Raw genomic sequence first — 26,661 nt, forward strand, 5'->3', positions numbered from 1 at the left:
GAGGGGGGTGAAAATGGGAAGGAAGCTTAGCAGTACAAGATCTCAAACTAAAGTACAAAGTGGTATTCATCCAAACACATTATTTGGTATGGATTAAAAATAGAAAGTTCAATCAGTGGAAAACAGGTTAAATATAGAACATAAAGAAAGAATTGAACATGCCAACATGCCAATCCAAAGTCTCCAAATATTGGCGTAATGACTATTTGACAAAAACAGCTGGGACATCTCAAAAGAGGTCTGTCAGAAATTAAATTTAGACCAGTATTTTATGCTATATACCAAGACTGTTGTGATTTCATGGTGTGTTGTGGCGGCGCTGTCTCAAAGAATTCAGAATCAGACCACCTCTAATCCAAATATAAGTATTTATTGAAGACTGACCTCCCTTAGAAGCAGGCTAGGTTCCAAGAGGAATCAGCAATTTAGTAAGACAACACAGTCAAATTTATGGTGCATTGATGCTGATAACATAACAGAAACTATGAATATTAAAAAGGCAGGAGGGATTTGTTAAGGGATTAAGTAGTAGGGGAGGGGTCCCTTCTATGGTTCAGTGGTCAAAAATCCTGGTTGTGCTGCTTACAGATTGGCTAGCTATTATGGTCCTGTTTGGTCAAGATGGATAGTTAGTTATTGTGGTCTTGCCTTGGGCTAAATAGATGATGCGAATGTGGTTGAGTACAAGAACATACATGTTCAAATATGTGAATTGGATCTGGGGGCAGTGGGTAGCTAGGGACAGTGGTTATATTGAGTCTGGGAGCCTGAGATATGGTTAAAACCAGATGTTATGGTTAAATCAGACCATGCCTGCTGTTCAGTGGGACCCATGTGAAAGTTAGAATATTGGGGCTAGGGGCAGCTCTATTAGGATTCCATCAAAGATGGTTCCAAAGGGATACATGACTTAGAGATGAAAGATCACAGCATAGGCAAGATAGAAGAGAAAAAAGAAGTTAACTTTTTGGAATTATGCCTAAGGGGGAGAGTTCATGACCAAAGAAGAAATAAAGAGGATCACAGCAGATAAAATAGACAATTTTTATTATGCAAAATTCAAAAGTTTCCACAAAAATAACAAGAGTTAGAAATTAAAAAGGAAATAGTTAACTGGTAATAAATATTTGCAGCAAATTTAACCAATAAAGGTCTCATTACCAAGATATACCAAGGAATGGATTAAAATCCATAACAAAAGCCATTCCCCAATAGACAAATGGTCAAAGGATATGAACATGTAGTTTTTAAAGGAAGAAATTCAAGCTATAAAGAACCAAATTTTGAAATGCTACAATCACTCATAATTAAAAGAAGAAAAAATTAAAACAATTCTGAGTTTCTATCTCACACCTATCAAACTGACAAACTGTCAAAAAGAAAATGACAATTGTTGGAGAGGCTATGGAATAACGGGCACACAGATGCACCATTAGTGGAGTTCTGAATCACTCTAGTCATTTTGAAAAAAACAACTTGGAACTATGATCAAGGAATCACGAAGTGGTGTATATTCACTAGACTGTGAATACTTGAACCCAGAAATACCACTGATAAGCCTGGACACCAAAGAAACCAAGGAAAGAAGAAAAAGACTCATATATACAATATTTATGGCATCTCTTTTTTTTTATTAGAGCAAAAAACCAAAAATTAGAGTCCCCACCAATGGTAAATGGCTGAACAAATTATAGTATATGAATACACCATACAGAATGATGAAAGGTACAACTTTAGAGAAAGCTGGAAAGACTTAGATGAACAAATGTAGAATGAAATGAGCCGAACCAGGAGAATATTTTATACAACAGCAACACTGTGAAAAACAAACAACTTTGAAAGATTTAAGAATTCTGATCAATGCGATGAGCAGCCAGGATTTCAGAGAACTGATAATAAAGCATGCTACTTATGATGGACTTAAGATGTGGAACAAGGTATACATTTTTGGACCTTGTACGTGGAAATTTGTTTTACTTGATTGTACATATTTGTTACAAGGATTTTGTTCTTTTTTCGCCATTTCGAGGATAAGACAGATTGTTTAGGGATAGGGTCTCTTCCCCATCCCCACAAAGAGAGAAAAAAAACAGAAAAAAAAAGACAAGCTGAACATCTTTGAGTTACTTGTGGAATTGGTCATATACTGAAAAAGAAATCTAAGCCCTATATAGCAGAGATTTGCACATCTTAGTTTAGTTTCTTCCTTCTGTACCACATTGAACATGGAAACATTCTCTTTATTTAGTTCAGAGTAAAAAGAAAATAAAATGAAAAAAAAAAACCTATACTCTTAAGGTAGTACATAACTTGTTTTTAGCTGCTAGCCTGAAACTCCTTGAGAACAGCCTTTCTTTATATCTCCAGTGCTTAGAGGCAGTAAGGTGGCACAGTGGATAGACAGCTTGACCTGGAGTCATGAAAGACCTGAGTTCAAATCTGACCCCAGACACTTACTAGCTGGGCAACCCCGACAAAAGTCACTTAAACTTTATTTGCCTGAGTGTACTTACCGGTAAAATGGTGATCATTATAGCACTTACTTCACAGGATTATTATAAGGATCAAAGGAGATAATAATTCTAAAGAGCTTAACACAGTCCCTAGTTAGTAGGAAGTGCTATATAAATGCTTATTCCCTTTCCTGTTTCCTTTAGCACAGTGCCTGGAGCATTAAGGGAGCTTAATAAGTGCTTTGGGGCTTAGTATTAGTTGACTGTAAATGTGCTGTGATAGAAAGAGAACGCACATGGGAGTCAGGAAGCCTGGGTTGGAGTCCATAGGTACTTCAGGCTTTAGGTGGAGGTTGGTTGGAATAGACGAAAAAAAGAATGAGGTTTCTTCTAGTTGTAAAATTTTTTGGTTCTTATTCTGGTTCTACTATTTTCTGGCCTTTAAGACCTGGATTCTAGTCCTGGCAGTGTGTCACTTCCTTTCTCAGGCCTGTTTGCTAATATCTGTAGAAAGCAGGAATTCTTAACCAATAGTACACAAACTCCCAAGGGATCCATGAATATGTTTCAAGGGGTCAATGAACTTGGACATAAAAAACAAATCATATTTTTATTTTCACTAACCACTAATAGAAATTTAGTATCTCCTTCAAAATGTTGAATGTAGGCAACAAACCATATAATAGTAGTACTTGTGACTTTGCCACAAATCAAAGTTATAAATATTTTCTTGTCTACACAACTATTGAGAATATCTCATATTTTCTACTCATGATCATTTTGAAATTGATGTGCTTATGAGACCCAGTTCTAGATCACACATGATCATAATGTTACTATTTATAGATGCTTCTACAAATATCAGGGTCCATGGGTTTTACCAGTCTACCAAAGGGGTCCATGAAGGGGAAAGGAAGAAATATTTGTTGCTAAATGCTTTACAAATATCATCTCATTTGATCCTCACAACAGGTGCTATTATTATCCGCATTCTACAGATGAGGACATTGAGGCAAACAGAGTTTAAGTGATTTGCCCGAAGTCACACAGTTAATAAATGTCTAAGGCTAAATTTGAACTCTGATCTTCCTGATTCCAGGCCCAGGATCCATCTACTGTGCTCCCTCACTGCCCTGATTTAAAAAAAAAAAAAGGTTAAGAACCCAATTTAGAGATTTGATTGGGGCAGTGAACTTTTGTTCCTAACTGTTGAAATCTTCCGATTTAGGATATGCTGTTCCTATTGGCAGCTATTTAAGAAAACTAAATTCCTCTGATTAAGTCTTACTGATGGAGGCCTGCTCTGAGGATGAATTGGTTGCTTGGAAGGCACCTCTTTTCACCACCTAGAAGGTGGGTGTCACTGGTGGGAGTGTCCAAAAATGAATTAGCTCAGACACGTAAGAGGATGGACTTTTGTTGGGAGGAAACACTCATTGTGCTGGACTGTAAAATGAACTCATAGACTAAATTGAGGTCTTTTCATCTTTTCCACCTATCTGCTGGAGAGATCTTCAGGGTACAGAGAGGAGAGGATTTCTTCCAAACATCCCCCTCCCCAAAAGACATTAATGGCAATTTTGGAGAGATGCAAGGCAGACAAATATGTGACCTGGGCAATATGCACCCCTGAACCCCTAGCTTTTTGGAGAAGTCACTAAGAATTCCAGAGGGAAGAATTCTCTAGGTTATATAACCCAAGAACATGACCTTCCAGCCAAAAATGTGTCAGGTCCATTGTCAGCACTAACTTCGTGGGTTGTCTCATTAAGTGGAAGAGTTTGGGAATCTAAGCTTCTACTAAAATGAGGGAAATTTTCTGAGCAATGTGTATCTGCAAGAGAAAAGAGAAGCATTTACATGGTTTTTGGTTTTGAAACAAGTGGAAAGGGATTAAAGGAAGAGAATGTATGGAAGGGAAAGGGAGCTGGGCTTTGTACTGCAATATGATAGTGAATTAATCAAATGGACCCAGGGGAAGGAAGGTTGCTTATCTATCATCCCCAGGAGTGTTTTCCTTTTCAGGGGAGTCTAAACCCTAAGAACAGTATCACAAGGTGAAGTCTTTACTCTGGTCTCATGTTGGGTAAAAGATAGAGAGAGGCTTTGGACGATCAGGCTATTGTCAAGCAGGTCCCAGTTCTTGAGTTTCTGGACTTCAAAACCATGCCATCTCTACTGTTGGCTCCTCCTGGCACATTCCTCAGTTTCAGGGGCCTCCACACTCCAGAACAGCCACCACTTCTGTGGCCAGCATGCTCTGGAATATCCCTCTGCAAGGCCCTGCTTTCTTTTCTCACTTGGTAAGTTCTTCCTGGAGCTTCCATTATGTGGAATGGTCCAGACCAAACTGCCTCTATTCTCCTGTTCCTGTTTGAACCATGTTTCTGACATTCTAGACTTAAAAACCATACCTCTTTTTTTGTATAGACTTTTTCCATTAGAATATAACCTCTTTGAGGTCAGGTACTATATTTTTGCTTATATTTGGACCTGCAGCTTTTAGCAAAACCCTGGCACATAGCAAGTAATTGGTAGATGCTTGCTTGCTTCCTTCCTAGCAGGCTCAGAGTGTTTCCCATTCTGTTGTTGTTAATCGTGTCTGACTCTTTGTGACCCCATGGATCATACTGTCTGTGGGCTTTTTTTTTTTTTTTTGGCATTTCTTTTCCTGTAATGGATTAAGGCAAACAGAGGTTAAGTGACTTGGCCAGGATCACACAACTAGTGAGTGCCTGAGGTTGGATTTGAACTCAGATCCTTCTGACTCCATAACCAACATTCTATCCACTGAGCTATCTAGATATCTCATCTTAGGAGAATTCACGCCATAGGGTGGTGTCTGAGTCTGGAGGACTTTAGTATCCTGTGGTAAAGTGGTACTTATGAAGAAGAAAGAGAATTAAATTAATTGTTTATGTCCTTTTGTCAATCCCCTGTGTTTTCTGCATTGCTTATGAACTCCTGGGAGTGCCTTGCATTCTCATCCTCTGTGGGATTAAATGTAACCTTATAATAGTCAATATATGTATTAGTTACCTTGAATGCTTATATGGCACCTGGAGACCCTGGTTACCCATATCTGCAAAGGCTTAGGCAAAAGCTAAGTTTCTGGATTCCTCAGTGTAAACTTTTGCAGGGGGACAATATGAGGCAATGAGAGTTATTTGGGGAGGGGATGCGCTAGTTCAAACAGGCTGAGAACCTGGGGCTTTGAGCCAAGAGTAGCATGTAAAATGGAGGTGAAGGTAAAAGTGGATTATAACTGAGGATTTTAACATGAGATTCATAAAAAAAAAATATTTTTTAATATTTTGATATTTCAATATAGTTTCCTTTGCAATCCTCTATATTTTGCAAGCCATAATTCTTAGAAGGGGATCCATAGCTTCACCAGACTGCCTGAGGGGGTCCAAGACACAAAAAGGATTAAGCACTCCTGGACTAGAAGCTCTCAGGATCCTTTCCAGTTCTGTATACTATGACTTATTAAGGTAGAAAGAGCTTCAGAGGTCCAGCAATCTAACTCTTGTCTAAGGTAGAATCCTTTACATGGCCAAGTAAATAACCCATCATCTTTTCAGGTAATCCCTCTATTTTTGGCTTACTTTAACTCATATAAGTTTTTTTGTTTTTGTTTTCTAAAGATGGAATTGAAATCTCCCTCTCAGCAACTTCAAAGCAGAACAAGACTGAGTTTGCCCTCACATGACATCATATACAGCTATCACGCTCCCCCTTGATTCTCCAATCTAGATATGTCCAGTTTCTTAGACCAATCCTCCTCTGGACTGTTCTCCAGACCTCTCCCCATCCTGGATGCCCTATTCTGGATTTATTCCAGTGTGCCAATGTCCTTCCCCTTCCTTTTATTCCTCCAGGGCATTTACTAATAGGATAGGACAGGACCCTATTGTAGTAAAAGCTTCATTGATGGGGGGAAGTTGATACCTAGTGAGGCTCCCTCTCTTTACAAATCCAGCCATTCTTTAGATAACGCTCCTAGCAGCACATTAATAGCTTCTTTCAATTATGTTCACAAGGGAGGAACAGAAATACCTTCCCTCTTAGTAACAACAGCAGCCTACTGTGCACTGGGCACAGTTCAGAGTCACTGAGATTTATCTCTTGGCATCTCAATGGGCTTTGCTAAAGCAAACTAGTTTGAATTGATTCAAACTGGCTCATTCAGGGCCTTGTTTCCCAGCTGGTGAGCTGAGACAATGACCTTGCTGTGTCCTGGGTTTCCTCACTTTTTTTGCTTTATTTTTTAATTTATTTCCTTTACTGGCAGTTGAAATGGAGAATTACATCCCAGCTGTGTGACAAGTCACATTCCCAACTCAAGATCTCAATTTACTTATCTGTAAAATGAGGTGGTTGGACTAGATCTCTTAAGACTTCTGTTTGCTGTGACATTTTGCATTCTGCAGTCCAATCTAAGGGCAGTTCTAAAAGTGGAGGTAATTGAAGGAGAAGGACAGGTGAGGAGTGTTGAGTGCACCCACATACATCGTTTCTTCTTTGTCTTCTGTGATCTCACCAAGTGGCTCCCTTTATCTCAGAAGGTTAAACGGACTTAGAGTCAGGGACCTGGATACAAATCGATACGGGACCTGGATACAAATGGGCAGAAGCAGGAGAGGTGGGTGCATGTTGGAAGGAGTCAAGGCCTCATTCCAGGAAATGGTCCCAGTCTCCATGTCCACTCTTCTCTCTCCCTGTGTTTCTCCAGATTTCACCTTTCTGTAGCCCCTTTTTAAGGCTAAGAGCAAGTATATAGCCATTAATTATCAATCATCACACATCAATATGGTTATCTTACGATGGGATAAGCAATATATAGAATAAAAGAAGGAATTTATATTTTTTCAATGAAACAATGCCACAATAGAGTTCTTATCAGTGGGAGGTGATGATTTAACATCTCAGGCAGAGAAACTGTCCTATGTGGTAGAACATATATCGTTAAGTCAAGTCAATAAGCATTTATTAAGTGCCTATTGTATACCAGGCACTGTGCTAAGTGCTGGGATGGAGGAGATGACGTATGAGCTTCTTCTAATCCTGTGACTTACTAGCACAGTCATTTTGAGGAGAGGTCCAGGCTGGCCAAACTTCATTTCCTCTCTGGAAATGCTAACTTGTTACATTTATCCATATGCATAGAACAGCTGGCATTTATGGGGACTTTTAAAATTTGCAGAGGAATTCATATGCATTATCTCATTTGAGCATCCCAGTGATCTGCCAGGTAGGTATCATAATGACTATCCCTATTTTACAGATGAGGAAACTGAGGCTCAGGGAGATGAAGTGACTGCCTTAGCATTAAATAGTAAGTGTCAGAGACAGGATTTGAATCTAGCCCTTCTTGACTCCAAGTTCAGTACTTTATCCACTGATATGCTAAACATCTCTATATATACTACTCACAACACAACACACACATACACACACACACACACACACACACACACACACACACACACACACACCCCACCACTTTTTTCAATGAACTCAACCATATGTTCTAAGTTTGTTATGTGTATCTCTTTCTATAGATACATTCACTGCACAAAGTTGGAGGGAGGGGCTGGAAACTGTAGCCAGCCCATGGTAGAGGGGGGAGGAGATGCTGAACCATGTACTAAATTTGCATAAAGTAAACCATTCCTGTCGCTCAACGAGACCAAACACAAGCTTGCTTTTGGACGAATGCCCAGTGCATCCTCTTTTTTCTTACTCTACATCTCCAAATTCCCTATTATTCCCTATTCACTCCTCTTTTATTGAAATTTCTGATGAAATTAGCCCTTCTCTTAACCAAGGCCAATTCCACTACTTGTGACTTTGATCCCAACCCCACCTCCCTCTCCCCTCCCCTCCCCTTTCTTCCCTCCTCTCCTCCTCTCCCTCCCCCCTCCCCCCCTCCTCTCCTTCTCCCTATCATCTTTCATTACTCTTTATTTACTAGCTTCTTCCTTACTGCCTACAAACAGGCTCAGATCTCCACCATTTTTAAACAAAACAAAACAAAACACCTTTCATTTAGCCTCACTACACCCTCATTCCCCAACCAAAATTCTTGAAAAAGCTTGTCTTGGCAACTTATTAGAACTGAGGATGGGGGGTGAGGAAGAGGGCATCTCAAATTGTGAACACAGATGATTGAAAGCTAAGTTTGGAAGAAGAATAGGAAGACAATGAGGTGTGTTCTGGGCATGTTGAGTTTCAGATGTCTATGGGACACCCAGTTAGGAACATCCAATAGGCCATGGGCAATGCAGGTCTATACTCTATGCTTACTGATTCCATTTCCTCTCCTTTCATTAACTTCTCAACTAACTCCTTGCAATCTAATTATAATCGATGCTTAGTTAGCAAGTCACCAAATTTGGTTAAGATATCTAGGTGGCACAGTAAATACAGCATGGAGCCTGGAGTCAAGAAATTTGAATTCAAATCCTGTTTCAGATACTTCTTAGCTGAACAAGTCATTTAACGTTGTTTGCCTCAGTTTCTCAGCTGTGAAATGGCAAACCACTCCAGTTTCTCTGTCAGGAAAGCCCCAAATGCCCTTTGATCCAGCAATACCAGTACTAGATACTATATAAAAGGGAAAAGGACCCACATGGACAAAAATTTTTATAGAAGCTCTTTTTGTGGTAGCAAAGAACTGGAAATTGAGGGGGTGCCCATCAATTGGGGAATGGTTGAACAAGTTTTGGCATATAAATGTAATGAAATACTGTCCTGCTACAAGAAATGATGAACAGGAAGGCTTAAGAAAGGCATGGAACGATTTATATGAACTGATGCTGAGTGAAAGGAGCAGAACTGGAAGAATTTTGTACATAGCAACAACCACAATGTGCAAGGAATTTTTCTGGTAGACTTAGCCCTTCACAGCACTGCAAAGACCTAAAACATTCCCAATGGACTCTAGGCAAAACATCTTTCACATCCAGAGAAAGAACTATGGAACTGGATCACAGAATGAAGCAGGCTATTTTCTCTTGTGTTATGTTTTGTTTTGGTTTTTCTCATGGTTTCTCTCATTCATTTTAATTCTTCTATGCAACATGACAAAGGTGAAAATGTATTTAATAAGAATGTATGTGTAAAACCCATATAAGATTACATGCCATCTCAGGGAGGGAAGGGGAAGAAAGGGAGAAGGGAGGAGGAGAAAAATCTAAGACTTATGGAAGTGATTGTAGAAAACTGAAAACAATAAATTAATAAAAAAAAATAAATGTGGGAGAGTTGGAACACTAATTCATTGTTGGTGGAGCTGTGAGCTGATCTAATCATTATGGACAGCATTTTGGAACTATGCCCAAAGGGCTACAAACAAGTGCATACCCTTTGACCAAGCAATATTTCTTCTAAGACTATATCCCAAAGAGATGATAAAAATGAGGAAAGGTCCAACATGTACAAAAATATTTATAGCATCTCTTTTTGTGGTAGCAAGGAACTGGAAATTGAGGGGATGCCCATCAATTGGGGAATGGTTGAACAAGTTTTGGCATATAAATGTAATGAAATACTGTTCTGCTACAAGAAATGATGAATAGGAAAACTTAAGAAAGGCATGAAAGGACTTATAAGAACTGATGCTGATTAAAATGAGAAGAACCAGGAGAACATTGTACACAGTAAGACTCACAGTGTGCAAGTACTGTTTCTGATAGACTTCGCCCTTCATAGCAATGCAAGGACCTAAAACATTCCCAAAGGACTTGAGGCAAATAACGCCACCCACTTTTGAGAAAGAACTATGGAATCAGAATGAAGAATGAAGCAGACTATTTTCTCTTGTGTAAAAAAAAAAAAGAAAGAAAGAAGAAAAAAAGAAATGATGAACAGGCAGATTTCAGAAAAACCTGGAAAGATTTACATGAACGGATGCAATATGAAATGAGCAGAACCAGAACATCGTACACAACAACAGCAACATTAGGCAGTGATTAACTATGATAGACTTAGCTCTTCTTAGTAATGCAATGATCTATGACAATTCCAAAAGATTCATGATGAAAAATGCTGTCCACATCCAGAGAAAGAACTATGGTGTCTAAACTCAGATCAAAGCATACTTTTTTCACTTTGCTTTCGGTTTTTTCTTTCTTGTGGTTCTTCCCTTTTGTTTTGATTCTTCTTTCACAACATGACTAATGTGGAAGAAAGAAAAAAGAGAAGAAGGAAGGAGGGAAAGAAAAAAGAAAGAAGGAAGAAAGGAAAGGAAGGAAGGAAAGAAGAAAAGAAGGAGGAAGGGAGGGAGAAAAAAAGGAAGGGAGGGAGGAAAGAAGGAAGGAAGAAAGAAAAAAGAAAACCCCAGATGGCATCACAAAGAGGTAGACATGATGGAAATGACTGAACAACCACAAAAATGGGGATGATAATAGCACCTACCTCCCAGGTTTGTTGTGAGAACCCAATGAGATCATAATTTTTAAGTGCTCAGCACAATGCCTAGCACATAGTAGGCACTATATAACTGCTAGTTATTATTATCATTGCTAATAATCTGTTGTCCATTATATTGTCCCTAGTCTAAAAAGTGAATAAATGTCTTGCCTGGGTGAGGCTGAGGGACAAGGGAAGATGAGTGGCCACCTATATCCTCCACAGTAACACCCAGGAGCACCACTGTTACACTCCTTTTCTTTTTCTGGCTACTTTTGTACAGGCTGTGCCCTCTTTCTGGAATGCCCTCCCTCCTCAACTCCATCTCTTAGAATCCCTTGTTCGGTTGTTTTCAGTCATGTCTGATTCTTCCTGACCCCATTTGGGGTTTTCTTGGCATATATACTGGAATGGTTTTCCTTTTCTTTCTCCAGCTCATTTTACAGATGAGGAAACTGAGGCAAACAGGGTGAAGTGACTTGATCAGGGTCACAAAACTAGTAAGTATCTCACATTGGATTTGAACTCAGGTCTTTCTGACTCCAGCCTGCTGCTCTATCCACCTAGCTTATCCCCTTAGAATCCTTAGTCTCTTTCAAAGGTTATCTCAAGTGCTACCTCCTACATAAGACTTAACACAGTGCCTGGCACATAGTGAGCACTTAATAAATGTTTATTGATTGAAGATTTTTCATAATTTTCCACAATTCTTTGTGCTTCCCCACTCCCCAAAATAAAAATGGTTTTGAATTTCTTTTGTACTATTTTATAGTTGCTTATATAGGTGCATAGTTTCCAGATAAAGTGTAAGCTTGAGATCAGAGACCATTTGCTTTTTGTCTCACTGCTGTCTACCATGGTACACGGTTGGTGCTTCTAAATGTTTGTGGATCTCTGCCTGTAGAGTCAGAAGTGCTAACGAGATTGCCATTTCAGATCCAGATCATGCAGTACAGGGTTTTTAACCTGGGGTCCATGACCTGATTTTTAAAAAATATATATATTGACAACTGTATTTTAATGGTTTAATGGTTTCCTTTGTAACTCTACATACTTTATTTTATATGTTTAAAAATTTGATTCTGAGAAGGGTTCCAAAGGCTGCACTAGATGGCCAAAGGAGTGTATGATACACAATTATCTAAGACCTATAGTGAGAATAGCTTAGCATGTCTATTTCATTTTGTGTCAAGCCTTCATTTTGTGACTAAATAAGTTACATAAGCTGTTTCTCATTTTATGGGATAAGCATTTGTGTGGCATAACTTGGTTAGTAACACATGTTCTACATATTTGATAATCATCTATGAATACCTGATAGGACAGACCACCAATGGGAAAAAATGTAAACAACTTTAGCATTAGTATAGCAATAAACCACCAACCAAATTAAGTGGTAAACAAATTAGGTAATGAATTATACACCAGAACTTGAGCTTAGCTAATGCTCCCCAATATCTAGAGCTCTAAAGCTATATAAATCTAGCCAAGGTCGAGATGAAGGGGACTCTGGTATTTCCCATTCCCCATTCTTGACATTTGAGACTCTAAACATCCCTTGTGTTCACTTGAGGGCAATGTTGTTTGATAGAGACTTGCCAGATGATCCCATCACTCAAAGGAAAACACATGACCTCTGGCTGGGTGGAAAGGGAAGTTTTTGGACCCTGGGTAAAAGTCATGCTTACCAGGACCCTTAGGAAATCAAGTTAATGGTGTCTGTACTGTTTTGAAATACTGATTAATAATAGTTTGATGTCTAACATTGAGAAATATAAGTTCAACTGGTATTTCCATCAGACCAATTAGCATAAGTAATGGTAAATCTGTTAGAAATATGTACCAGTGCTTTACAAGAACCCCTGGTATAATGGAAAGAGAACCCAATCTGGTGTTAAGAAACCTGAGTTCAAACCTCAGCTCTTCTAGTTACTAGCTTTGTGACCATGGGCAAGCCCTTAATTACTCTGAGGGGTTCAGCTCCTCCTGAAACCTCTATTTAAGGAGGCCTCCAGGCTAGCCATCTCTTCTTTGGATTTCTCCATCATGACGACTTTTAATCCTGGAACTCATACTTCATCAGTACCCACCCTGGCCCTGGTGCTGTCCCCCCAACTCAGATTGGAGAGGATAGAGATGGAGAGCTCCTCTTACAACCTCAGTAAGGGCATGCAGGGACAGCTAGGTGAGGCAGTAGATACAGCACCAGGCTTAGATTCAAAAGATCTGAGTTCAAATCCAGAAACTTACTACCAGTATGACTCTGGACAAGTCAGTTAACTCCTATTTACCTCAGTTCCTCATCTGTAAAATGGAGACACACTGAAGAAAGAAATGGGAAGCCACTCCAGTATCTTTGCCAAGAAAATCCCATGGACAGAGTCTATGGGGTCACATAAAATCAGTCGTGACTGAAAACAACAAGGACAACCCAGTCAGCTTGCTTCCTCATTTCCCACCTGACTATGTACACTCCTACGAACTTCAGTAACTAGCCACAGCCTAGTATTTGCCCCACCTTTTCGGCTTCCTTTTGTGTTATCCTGGAACTCTTAAATTCATTCATTCTTCCTTCCTTCCTTCCTTCCTTCCTTCCTTCCTTCCTTCCTTCCTTCCTTCCTTCCTTCCTTCCTTCCTTCCTTCCTTTCTTCCTTCTTCCTTTCTATCTTTCTTCTAAACTGAAGGGGGCAGGAGATCAATGGGAGATTTTAGGAGAGATGAAAAGATTTGGAAATGCCATTGTGCTGAGGGGATTGTGAATGGGTTAGCTCTAAAAGCACTCTATATGCTTGATCCACTTAGATGCCTAAGGCCCTCCTAAGTCCTCCTAAGATTTTGCTGGCCTGCTCCTCCTATGGGAAATAAGTTTTTAGTCTTTGTCCCCATAATTTCCCTGGCTTTCCCTTTTATATCTTCCTTAAGCCACTTCAATTGGGTAGTCGTTTTATTATCCTCCTGTACCTCTCCTTCATATGAACAGGTGACCCTTCTTGCAAGGCAACATCCTCTGTGTGCACAAATTATCCCATTTTATCCAATTCTCTCTAACAGATTGCCTCCTCTAACATCTATGCTCTTTCACTAATCTCCAATCTCTACTTCTCCATTGGTTACTTCCTTTTACCCATAAACATGTCAGTATCTACATACCCTCAAAAACCCCTCATTTTATCCATCTATTCTTCTACTGTACCATATCTCTCCTTCTTTTTATGGCTACACTCTTTGAGAATTAATTCCATTTCCTTTCCTTTCATTCTCTTCTTAACTCTTTGACTCTGACCTCAACATTCAACCAAAATGACTCTCCCTGAAGTTATAGATGATCTCTTAATTGTCCAATCAGATGACCTTTTCTCCATCTTCCTCCTTCTTGACATCTCTATAGCTTTTACCGCTGTCATCTCCAAAATAAAGCTTTTCTCTTCTAGGATTTTTGATATATTCTCTCAAGCTTCTCCTCCTACCTGTCTGACTGCTCCTCATTCTCCTTTAATTAAACTTTATCTGGGGTACTCCCACTAAACATGGTGTTACCTAGGGCTCTATTCTGCACCCTTTTCTCTTCTCCCTCTATAATCTCTATACTTGATGATCTCATGGATTCAAGGATCCTCTCTATGCAGATGACTTTCAGATCTACTTATCCAGCTCTAACCTCTTTCCAGATCTCCAGTCTCATATTTACAATAGTCTATTAGACATTTCAACCTGGATATCCCACTGACATCTTAAACTTAACAAGTCTAAAACTGAACTCATTATCTTTTCTTTCAAATTCTCCCTTCTTCCTAACTTGTACCATCATCCTTCTGGTCACTCAAGCTTACAACCTAGGTGTCATTCCCACTCCCCACATGCAATCAGTGGTCAAGACCTGTCAATTCTACTTTCAAATCACTGCCACCCTCCCAGTACAGCCCTTCATCACCTCAGGACCACACTATTGCAATAACCTGCTGTTTGTTCTCCCTGCCTCAAGTCTCTCCACCACACTCCAGGTCATCCCCCATTCAACTGTCAAATTCATCTTCCTAAAGCTCAGGTCTGATCATGTCATTCCCCACCCCATTTAATAAACATCAGGGGCTCTCTATCAACCCCAAGATCAGTTATAAAATCCCTTGTTTGGCATTCAAAGCCCTTCATAACTTGGACCCCCTCCTTCCTCTCTAGTTTTCTTACAACTTATCCTCACATACTCTGAAATCATCATCGTCTAACATTTACAAAGTGTTTGTAAGGTGCCAGACACTGTCCTAAGCTCTTTATAATTATTATCTCATTTGATCCCCCAAACAACCCTAGGAGGCAGATGCCATTATGATCCCCAATTTACAGATGAGGAAACTGAGGCAAACAGAGGTTAAATGATCTGCCCAACATCACACAGCTAGTGTCTGAGGTTAGATTTGAAGTCAGATCTTCTGACTTTGAGCCCAGGTCTCTATCTACTGCACTATAGCCTTCCTTACTATTGGCTATCCCCCATTCCTGGAATTCACTACCTCCCTCCTCATCTCTATATTCTTTGGCTTCCTTCAGGTTTTAGGCTTCTGCAAGAAGCCTTTCCCAATCTTTCTTAATCTTTCCTCTGAAATTATCTCCAATCTATCCTATATGTATATATATATAATATAATATATAATTATATATATATATGATATGCATAGATGTTTGGACATCATCTCCCTCTTTGAACAGAGCAGGGACTGTTTTTTGCCTTTCTTTGCATCTCTAGCTCTTAACACAGTGCCTGGCACATAGTAGGTTCTTAAATGCTTGTAGACTTGACTGGACTTGAACCTGGAGTCACGAAGACCTAAATATAAATCTGGTCTCACCAACTTACTAGCTACATGACTGAGCAAATCATTTAATCTCTGCCTCAGTTTCCACACCCACAGTGGGTTTCACGTTCAAGTCAAGACAACACCCTTGTGACATCATTGGTCCTCTTCAAGATGAAGGACGGATGAACATCAACAGGATGGGGATAATGGCAGCACCTGCTTCCCTGATTTTTTTCTATGTGAAGATACAATGAAATGACATTTCTAAAGTGCTGTGCAAACCTTAAAGAGCTTTATAAACTCAAGTCAGCTGTTCCCTAAAGCACTGATCAGAGAGGCTTGAGACTAGGGATGGTCTAAGGGGTTCCAGGAGGATGTTTTCCTAATGGTGCTTAATTCAGACTGCTGCCAACATGACCCCAGGTACCTGAGGTAGGTGTTTAGTGTTTGCCATCCAGATTTGGAATCAGTCTTCTCAGCTGTCTACTGTCAGCAAGGCAGTGTGGTACAGTGGATACAGCACAGGGACAGGAATTCAGTGACCTGGATTCGAATCCCAACTTGAGTTAAATTTCCTGAATCTCTTTGGGCCTCAGTTTCCTCCTCTTTAAAATGATCAGATTTAGACTTGATGGTTTCTAAAGTCCCTTCCCAATCCAACCATTTATAAACTAAGATTCTCCCAGGTTAGCAGAAACAAGGTCTCGTCAAGAAAGCAGGAAAAATCTTGCAAAGGAAACATCAGGCCTTAGGACTCCTGGTAAAAGGATAAGAAAACCTCCTCGGGCAAAGTTATACCTGTTGGCAATAAGGCTGTTTGAGAAAAATGAGGCCCAACCTGTCAGAGGAGTGCATCAAGAGCTGGCCTGAGAGTCTGGGTTCCTGCCTCTGATACATATTATACACCCGGGGCAACTCTACAAATCGCAAAATATTGTCGCATCTGGGAGCTCCCTATACCTTTGGAATCATAGGACTGGACAAAACAAAAGAAAACCAAAGAAGAACTGATAATAATGAACATCGAAATAGCCAAGATTTCCAATGATTAAAAAAGAAAATGGGCATGAAAATTGCACATAGAATGCCAGCTCTGTTATTTGCTATTTGGGGGGCCGCAGTGAGATGGCCTGGAATCATGGAAAGAATACTTTGTTTTTCTATAGTCGTTTGTATGTTGCTTTCCTGTTAGACTTCTGTGAGCTCCTTCAGAGCAGAAACTGTCTTTTGACTTTCTTTGTAGCCAAGAGGACTTAGCATTCTACCTGGAACAAAGTAGCATTCTATAAATGTAACTGACTGACTGACCTTGGTTCAAATCCTGCCTTGGCCACTGAAATTGAGTCTTGGGGGAGCAGGTGGAGTCTGTTACTGTGGAGCATCTGCTGTTTGCAGAGCATCTGCTGGAGTTTACAGTTGCTTCTCAGAATGGTTTGGTGACCTGGAAAGAGAACTGGTCTTAGAACTGACACCATAGGATCAAGTTCCAACGTTGGTGCTTAGTAGTGAGAGCCTGCCTGGTGTGGAAGGACTGAAGGATTTGGGAACTGAGAATCTGGTTTCACCATCCTTGCTGTAGCTGATGACATTGGGCAAGTCACTCTCTTATGCCAATCATTCAGTCAGTAAACAAGGCTTTATTAAATGCCCATTATGTTCCAGGCACTGTGCCTGGCTAAGAGTTTGGGATGAAAAGAAGGGCAAAAATAGTCCCTAGCCTCCAAGAGTTCATATTCCAATGACCTGCCTCAGTTTCTTTATGTGTAAAATGATTTGGGTTATGTGACTTCTAAGGTCTCTTCCAGCTCTGACTCTATCATCCTGAGATTTCAAATTACTTCACATCCAACACCTAGGAGTATGAGTCTCGGTTTCCTCATTTCAAAAAAACAAAGGAAGAGAGGGTCCGATGTAGGACAGTCCCTTCCAGTTCCCTATGATCTCAGTCTCCAAATTCCTGTCTTTCCACACCAGGCAGGCTCTCACTACTAAACACCAAAGTTGGAACTTGATCCCATGGGTTCCAAAGATTTCCTTCCTCTGTCTACCTCCCCCCCACACACGGTGTACCTGCCCCGAATGAGTCAGCCCCTTTCAGGTCATAAGCCCCTCTGGACTTTTGGGAGGGAGGAGAGAGAGGAAAGGAAGGAGAGAGGAGGAGAGAAGATGGGAGGAGAAAGAAGGGAGAAAGGAAGGACAGGAAGCATGTGAGGGAAAAGAAGATAGGAGAGAAGAGAGAGGAGGTGGAGAGGGAGAGAAGAGGGAGGGAGGAGGGGGAGAAAGAGGGAAGAAGAGAAGAGGAGGGAGAAGGGAGGAAAGGGAAGGAGGGAGGAGGAAGGAAGGTAGGTGGAAGGAGAGGGGAGGAGGGAAGCTGAAGAAAGGAGGGAAGAGGAAGAAAGAGGAGGGAGAAGAAGGAAGAAAGGTTGGAAGAGGAATAAAGGAGGAGGTAAGAAAGGAGGGAGGAAGGCGGTGGAGGGAGAAGAGAGGGAGGAGGAGGGAAGGAGAGGAGGAAGAAGGGAGGGAGGAAGAAAGAAGAGGGAGATGAAGGAAGAAAGGAAGGAGGAGGAATAAGGGAGGAGGTAACAAGGGTGGGAGGAAGGAGGGCGGAGGGAGGAGGGCGGGGGAGGGAGGAGGGCGGCGGGAGGAGGGCGGAGGCCCAGGCGGAGGCGCCCGCTGCCTGCTTGTTTGTTTGCGGCCGGGCCGGCGTCAGCTGGCCGAGCTGAGCCCACCTCTTCCAGGGCCCCCGCCCCTCGCTCCCCGCGCGCTCATTGGCCCGGCCTCCGCTTCTCTCGGCCCAGCACTTCCTGGCGGAGCCATGGCTGTGGACCTAGCCGGCGGAGGGCCGGCCGCTCCGCCGCTGCCACCCGGCCGCTCCGGCCAGGGATCGGGATCCAGCCCGGGCGCCGGCAGCGCCGCTCCGGCCAGCCTGTAGCGGCGGCCGCCCGCGCCGCGCTCATCTCCCCAGGTTGGTCCGCTTGTCCCCTGTGCCAGTGCCCGAGCCTCCTGCCCTTCCTCCCTCCCTTGTTCCAGCTGCCCCCCTCGCAGAGCATAGAGCCCCTCAGCCCAGTTCCCCTTGCAGTCAGAGGTCCAGCTTGGACCCAGAATCTTTGTCTCTGCCTTTCAGCCGGCTGACGCCCTCCACCCCCTCCCGCCCCCTTCTTACCTCTGCCTGGGTTGGCAAGTGTGGAGCCCAGCCCCCTACAAGAATGTAAATCTTCATGATCTAATTGTGCGTTTTGGGTTAAAGTAAATTCCCCAAATCTGTTGAACGGGCGCCTTTTCTTCTGTATTCCATTATGTCTCGTCCTCTTAGTAGACTACAAGCCAGCTGAGAGCAGGGATGGTGTTTTAGCCAAACTTTGTCTCTCCCTCTAGCCTGTACGCAGTAGCTGTTTAATGCATGTTTAGGATCTTGGAAGGGACCGAGGTTTATTTGGTTCTTGTTTGGGGGAGGGGGGTGTTTTTTTTGGCGAAGCAGGGCTTTGGATGACTGGGATTTGGACGTGTGGGTGTATGTGGGGGAGGTAGAGAGAGAACTGTCTGTCCATAGCCAGAAACCGCCGCCCCCCGTTCCCCCAAATTGCCAGGGTAGCCCCTGAAGAACGTAGCTCGGGGACAACACGGAGCTTAGCGCTCCATTCCTGTACTTAGGTCCTAGAACCTAGAGGTAGGAGGGACCTTAGCCATCGCTTTCGATCCTCTTTTTGATAGAGAAGGAAATAGAGACCCAGGGTGAGCAAGTCATTTGCATAGGGTCACCCAGTAGATAGCAAAGGTCAAATCTGAACCCATGTCCCCTGAATCTGCAGCCGTTGTCCCGTTCGATCCCCTGAGGTGGGAGCAAGAGGATCCTTCAGGGAAAACTCGCATTTCTTTGCTTCCGGACTTAGTCCACCCAGGAAATTGAATCTTAAAGACCCTGTGGCCTCGTTTCTTCCGGACCCAGTGGGCTCTGAACAAGTATTGAGCTCATGCTTATTTGCCTTGCCATCTGGATGGATGGCTCTTCCTCTTCTGCAGGGTGATACCTGGACCTGCTCCAGGTTACCATGTACTCAGGCACTCAGGCCCCCAGATAATCTGCTGAAGTCAGGCCAGGTAAGAGGGCCGTGCTTTGTGTGGCCTAATTGGTCTTCTTTGTCTACCCCTGTCTCTATTTCTTCTTCCCCCACAAAACCCATCAGCAGCTAACTGCCCAGTTTTGTGGACTGGTAGAGATGGCAGGAACCCCAGAGATGATCAGATCTACCAGGCTTACTTTACAGAAGAGGAAAAATACGGCCCATAGGGGTCAAGTGACTTGCCTAAAGTTACCACTTTGGCAGAGCAGGGTACCAGAACCCACCTTAATTCAACAGACACTTAACCATTGATATCTCTACCCCCACCTCAATAGGCAACGTACCCCTTGAAGGCAAGAACTTTCATTTTCATCTTTGTAACCTCAACAGTAGCATTGTACTTTGCATACAGTTGGCACTTAATAATCATTAAACTTGTTTCCTATACACATTATTCTGCCTGAACCTTGAAAATTGGGCAAGGCCATACTTTTTTGGGGGGGAGGCAAGACAGGTTAAGTGGTGTATAAGTGTCTGAGGTCACATTTGAACTCAGGTCCTCCTGACTCCAGGGCCTATGCTCTATCTACTGTGCTACCTAGATGCCCCTAAGGCTATTCTTTTCTAAGAAATTTTCTAAAATGTGTTTAACCCTTCAATAGTGTGTGTGTGTATACACACGTATATGTGTGTATATACACACGTATATGTGTGTATATACATATAGTACATATGTGTGTATACATACACACACACACATATTCATTCTTAGGATTCCTTCAAATACCCACATCAATCCTTTTAGGGATTCTAATGCAGACAAAGGACAGAGCTGCATGTGTCATGGCCAATAGGCCACACAAGCTAAGGCGATGATTTGCAGATGGGTATTCTGGGAAATAGAAGGTGGAGGGTATTCATGAACTACATGTGATTCTTCACTATAACTTGATTTAAAAGAAAACCGGTAATGTAGCTAATTAGATTCTGTCTCTGTCTTAATGTCTAGGCTCCCCACTCTTTCCATGACTTTCCACCTGCTTGCCTCCAGTGGTTGTATCCGTGTACCAGTTCCATGTGAATTTAGCAAATGATAATAATATTGTACACTCAATAATTCTCTTTTCTATTGTTGTAGGAATACTGCCAATCACTTTATAATGGAGGGGGCCAGACAGACAAGAGTGTCTCGTCCATACAAGATCAGCGAATCTTCTAAGGTGTGTGTTTGTGAATTATATGCCTCCAGGCTAAGTTCTTATAGCCTCTTTTTTCTTTTTGGGTCTGGACCTGCATTGTAGGATCACAGAATCAGCTCTGACTCAGAGACTATCTAGCCTAACCCTCTCATTTTATAAATGAGAAAATTAAGACCCAGGGAAAATCAATTATCAATGACTTGTTCAAAGTCACTCAGATAGTAGAGTGTGTGTGTGTGTGTATATATATATATATATGTATATGTATATATATATGGGTTTTTTTTTCTGATTAAAATTATTGTCATGTGGTAACTTTTTTTTAACATTAATTGAATACATTCAAAACATGAATTTGTCCAAGGCAGGATTTGAACCCCTGACCTCAGATTCCAGAAGAGGAGCTTATTACACTGTGCTATGCAGCATAGGGAGCTCTTGGTCTGGAAACTTCCTCCACAAGTTTGATGTAGATTTGCTTGTCACCTGTATAGCCTTTAGAAAGTTAGCTGAGATTGTTTTGTCCTTGGTCACACAGCTAATAGGCGTTAGAGGCAAGACTTGAACTCAGCTCTTCCTGGCCAGACATTTAGCCCTTGTGTTTTACTGTTTCTCTGTTGAGTATACAACATGCACAGTCTCCCCAAAATCTGATTTTCAATTATTCCTCTTTCAAGTGCAGACTGGAGGTGTTTTCATATCAAGCTTGGCAGAATGGAAGCAGGAGAATTATAGAATGTTGGGACATATTTCAGAGATCATCTAATCTTACCCCTTCATTTTAGAGATAGGAAATGATGCCCAGAGAGGGAAAACTCAGGGTCATGAAACAAAACAAGAACTATTAATCAAACAATAAGCATTTACTAACCAGCTGCTGTGAGCCAGGGGCTGGACTTGGCAATCAGGCTACAAAAACAAAAATAAATCAGTCAAGCCCTCGAGGAGGAGATAACATATACACACAGGAATATATACACAGTAATTTTGCAGCATGGATACATATAAGCAGACGTAAAATATATAGAAGATGCCTTTTCTTAATGGCCAAGAACCCAGAAAAGTAGTTTGCCACCCTGAGGAAAGGAGGGGGACAATGGATTTCTCCAACTCTCTTTTCTGCCCCCTGTCTGGAGTCCTCTAGTTAGCCATGTCCCTCCCAGCTTTTACTCACTCCACTCCAAAGTTAGATCCCTGAGGCCCCAGGGCTTTTGAAGGCATGTGAACTGAGAGCACCCTTTGGTTAGTTTGTGATATTGGGGGTGGCTGCTTAGATGGCATGGTGCTTAGCTATTCGTAGAGACTGGTGCATGCCAGGAATGCTTCTCTGCCAGAACCCATTTACCCCAGGCATGACTTTAACATTTTTTCTTTGAAACATTTTATTAAGATATTTTAATTTGCTATTGCCTATATTTCCCAGAATGTCCCTCCCTTTCTCTCTCCTAGAAAGTGAGCCTTAATGACAAAAAAAAATTTAAATATCTAGAAGAGTTTTACATTATATGTAATGATAAGACAGCTAGGCGATGCCATGAATAGAACACTGGCCCTGGAGTCAGGAGGACCCGAGTTCAAATCTGCCCTCAGATGATGCTTACTAGCTGTGTGACCCTGGTCAAGTCACTTAACCCTGATTGCCTCCTCCTCTTCCCTAAAACCCCAAACATTACATGCAATGTTGCCCCAGTCCTTTCTTTCTAACACTATAAGAAATAAATTCAGATTTTCATTTTTAAAGTACCCTCATTTTTCACTAAAACCTGTGAGTAAAGTTTTATTTGAAGAAACGTTATTTGCTCTGTCTAGTTGATAAAGAGGAGAGCCACTGGCCACTGATTTTGTTGTTGAATCATTTCAGTTGTGTCCAACTCTTTGTGACCCCATTTGGGGTTTTCTTGGCAGATACTGGAATGGTTGCCATTTCTTTCTCATTCCAGCTCATTTTACAGATGAGGAAACTGAGGCAAACAGGGTCCAGTGACTTATCCAGGATCACATGGCTAGTAAATATCTGAGGCTGGATTTTCACTCAGGTATTTCTGACTTCAGGCCCAGCACTCTATCCACTGCACCACCTAGCTGCCCCAACTGACCCATGATAACTTATCTAAAGGACAGAGTAAAAGAGATTGTATTTAAAACCAAAGAGAATATGTACTTTAAATTTAAACCAGATGATAGATATGGGAAGCAGTTTGCAGTTATTTGAAGAAGCAGGAGAAACTTTTTTGTTTTGGAGACTAGATCTCCCTGTCTAACAGAGGCTAGAAGTGTTGTGGCCATGCATGGACCCGACCTCACAGCTGGTCAGCAGAAAAGCTTCAACATGCTCCATTTCTGACTTAGACTGGTTTATCCTTCCTTGGGCAGCCAGCCTTCTGGCCCCCTACTTCCAGCAGCTCATTTATTGTGTGGACTTTGTGTGGACAGAAAAATTAAAACAAGTCCACAGATTCCTAGACTGCTCGAGTCTCCAGGTTAGGACCCCCTGATTGAGTCCAACCTCTTTATTTTACAGTTGAGAAACTGAGACGCAGAGAGATTGAGTGAACTGCTCAGGGTCACACAGCTAGAAAACATCTGTTTTAACCCTACTATATAGCTCAGAATTCCCAAGCTCAAGTCAGGCACCAGCTCTAGTCTCCTCAGTCGCAGGGCCTTTTCAGGCCCACCCCACCAGACCCAGCTCACCAGAAGACTTACAAAATTTGTTGATTTTGGACTCAAGGAAACTTGGCTTCAGATACTAGCTCAGCTCTTTACTACCTGTATGGCTTAAGGCAAATTATTTTATGTCTCTGAGACTATTTCCTCATCCATAAAAAGATGGAGTTTGACTGGATTCTCTCCAAGCTCTCTTCCAACCAGACTTTGTAAAATATAGCACTTTGTAAAACTCATTCAGTAGCAATTTTAAATGGCTTTTTAAAACAAATTGCAAAAGATTGGAAAGGACTGGTTAGTCACTTAACGATGCTTTGGCTCATTTAACTTGTAATATTTCCATTTCAAAACTCTATGAATAATTTTTCTTTAAGGAGGAATATCTAAGTTAACAGGTTACACAAATACAGGAAGGATCTGTGATTTGGTCAGCTGAAGGGAACTCTCAGTGTGGGAATTATTCCGTCCACCAAGCAGATAGAGAGCCAATTATCACTTGACAGAGTGAAGTGGATAGTGTGGGACTTAGAGGGAGGAAGGCCTAGATTCAAATCCCACATTGGATACTTCCTAGCTGTGTAGCCCGGGGCAGGTCACCCTTTGGACCTCAGGATCTCAACTGTAAAATAAAAGGATTCGACTCAGTCAGGGGGTCCTAAGCTATAGGTTAGGAATCAATGAACTTGTTTTTTAATATTTTAATAACTTCATTTCAATATAACTAATTTTATATATTTTATACATTTTTATGTATTTTATGTACTTTTACACATAAATACATTCTTAGAAGAGATCTGTAGAATTCCAGATTGCCAAAAGAGTTCTACAGCATACAAAAGGTCAAGTAGCCCTGAACTACATGAAATCCCTTCCAGCTCTGTCTGTTATTCTATGATCCTAGTGAACTTCCAGAGACACCAAGACTTTAAGTGACTTGCCCAAGTTAGTAAGCATCAGAGGCAGGATTTGGACCCTGATTTTTCTGGTTTCAAGTCTGACATTCCACTCCACCTAGCCCCCCTGCTGACATGTTATTTTCCCAGACTGACATTTTCAACATCAGCTATGATTTTTACCTGTTGTCTAATACAGTGGTGTGAAACACGTGCTTAGAAAACCACAACTTAGCATTATCTATGTTGTATTTTTTTAAATTTTGTTGGACATTTTCCCAATCACATTTTAATTTGGGCCCATACTCAGGAGCCAGTGTGATACCTCTGAGTTAGTTGACTATAGTACTAATTTGGTGGTGTAGAGTCATTTCAGTCACATCTGAATCTTCATGACGTGGGGTTTTCCTGGCAAAGAGACTGGAGTGGTTTGCCATCTCTCTCTCTATCTCTCTTTTGTGGAGGGGAAAGCAAGGTAATCAGGGTTAAGTGACTTGCCCAATGTCCTACAGCTAGTAAATGTCAAGTGTCTGAGGACAGATTTGAACTCAGGTCTTGTTTCCAGGGCTGGTGCTGCCATCTCTTTCTCCAACCCTTTTATAGATGAGGAAACTGAGGCAAACAGGATTAAGTGACTTGCCCAGGGTCACATAGCCTAGTAAGTAACTGTCTGAGGCCAGGTTTGAACTTGGGAAGATGCATCTTCCTGATTCCAGGACTCTAAAACAATTAAACAGATACTTTCTTCACCATTCTGCTGCACCTTCTCTCCCCACTAAACTGTAGCATCCTTGAGGGAAGAAACCACATTTTCTCTAAACTTTGTATGTCCCCCAGGATTCCACATAATATTCTACACACAGCAAGTGCTCGCTAAATAATGAATATTTGCAACACTGGATGCCATACTGAAAGGTTGTGGTTGTATAATATGCTCAGGGTTTGTAGAAATCTAAGAGGGTTCAGAGTAAATGACTCTGCCTTAAAGTAGGACTTTATATCATCATCCTAACAGTAATAATAACAATAGCTAATATTTGTATAGTACTTACTGTATGCCAGGCACCGTGTTATGTGCTTCACAATTATCTCAGCTGATCCTCACAACACCGTGAGGTAGGTGCTATGTTTCTGTTGCTATTACTATATAACATATAGTATATTACACAGTAATATATTATTACTATTGCTATTATTATCCCCATTTTACAGTTGAGGAAACTGACACAAACAGGATTAGTTAAGTGACTTGCCCTGGATCACACAGCTTGACTTGCCCCGGGTCACACAGCTAGTAAGTGTCTGAACTCAGATCCTAGGTAGATAATGGTTTACCTACAAAGGTTGGAATTCAAGGAATCCTACAGGGGGGGAGGGGAAGGGCAGAAGAGTTCTCTCTTACCTGTCATTCAGGTAGAAAAGAAAGGAACTGAACCCCAGGAAACCATCTGAGTTAGATCTACAATTCTTCCCCTTTAATTCTGGGAACCTCCCTGGCTCAAAGTCAGCTCCACTCAACATGAATGTGGAGTTGGTGGAAAGACTATTTTTAGTCCCTGATTTGATGACTGAGACTTGGGAGGTCTCCCAGAAACCTCTCTCTACCAAATAATAGCTGGGTCAGTTTGGATGACTTTGAGCAGCACCTCTAAGAACCTGAGATGTAACCCTAACATCCAGCCTGCCTTTCCAGAAGGGCTATCCCTGGGCATTCCTGTTCATGGGATCATAAGATTTAGGGTTTCAGGGGTGCTCTAGCGCATGGGTTGGCCATATAACTAGCTCAGGCCAAATCTGGCTCACCAGCTACTTTTGTAAAGCCCAAGGACTAAGAATGGTTTTTACATTTTTAAGTAAAATTCGGTTGACATACAGAAATATAGTTTGCTGAAGCCCTGATCTAGTCCAAATGAGGAAGGTTAGGCCTAGGTAGACAAAGAGACTTGCCCAAAGTCATACTGGGTATAGGGATCAGAACCGATTTTGAACTCAGGTCTTCTGACTTCAAGCTTAGCTGCATTTTTCTTTCTTTCTCTCTTTCTTTCTCCCTTTCTCTCTTTCTTTCTTTCTCCCTTTCCTTCTCTCCTTTTTTTCTTCCTTCTTCCTCTCCTTCCTTTCTTTTTGAGTCAAATGTGTTTTATTTTTCTCCATTTCCATGTAAAAACAATTTTTTTACATTC

General features: G+C 41.6%; 1 protein-coding gene and 1 long non-coding RNA gene across 6 annotated transcripts in view; one reads left to right on the forward strand and one right to left on the reverse strand.

The window, feature by feature from the left end:
• KLHL36 (kelch like family member 36) overlaps window positions 1-26,661 on the forward strand; it is a 63,961-nt gene that overhangs the window by 19,674 nt on the left and 17,626 nt on the right. For 2 of the 5 annotated variants that reach the window (XM_072636211.1, XM_072636210.1), the window contains exons 1-3: window positions 18,470-18,626; window positions 19,682-19,759; window positions 20,861-20,942. In XM_072636211.1, coding sequence (XP_072492312.1) covers window positions 20,883-20,942 — 60 coding nt within the window. In that variant the 5' untranslated portion in view covers window positions 18,470-18,626; window positions 19,682-19,759; window positions 20,861-20,882. Of the gene's footprint in view, window positions 1-18,469; window positions 18,627-19,681; window positions 19,760-20,860; window positions 20,943-26,661 lie in introns of those variants that run through there. The other 3 variants (XM_072636206.1, XM_072636207.1, XM_072636208.1) reach the window with 3 other exon arrangements.
• LOC140521303 (uncharacterized) lies at window positions 1,611-18,369 on the reverse strand. Its single transcript, XR_011972869.1, has 3 exons — window positions 17,732-18,369; window positions 16,970-17,102; window positions 1,611-7,218 (listed from the first exon to the last, which is right to left on the reverse strand). It is a non-coding gene; the product is annotated as an uncharacterized lncRNA (long non-coding RNA).

Source organism: Notamacropus eugenii, chromosome 1 (genome assembly GCF_028372415.1).
Source record: "Notamacropus eugenii isolate mMacEug1 chromosome 1, mMacEug1.pri_v2, whole genome shotgun sequence".
NCBI classification, from domain to species: Eukaryota; Metazoa; Chordata; class Mammalia; order Diprotodontia; family Macropodidae; genus Notamacropus; species Notamacropus eugenii.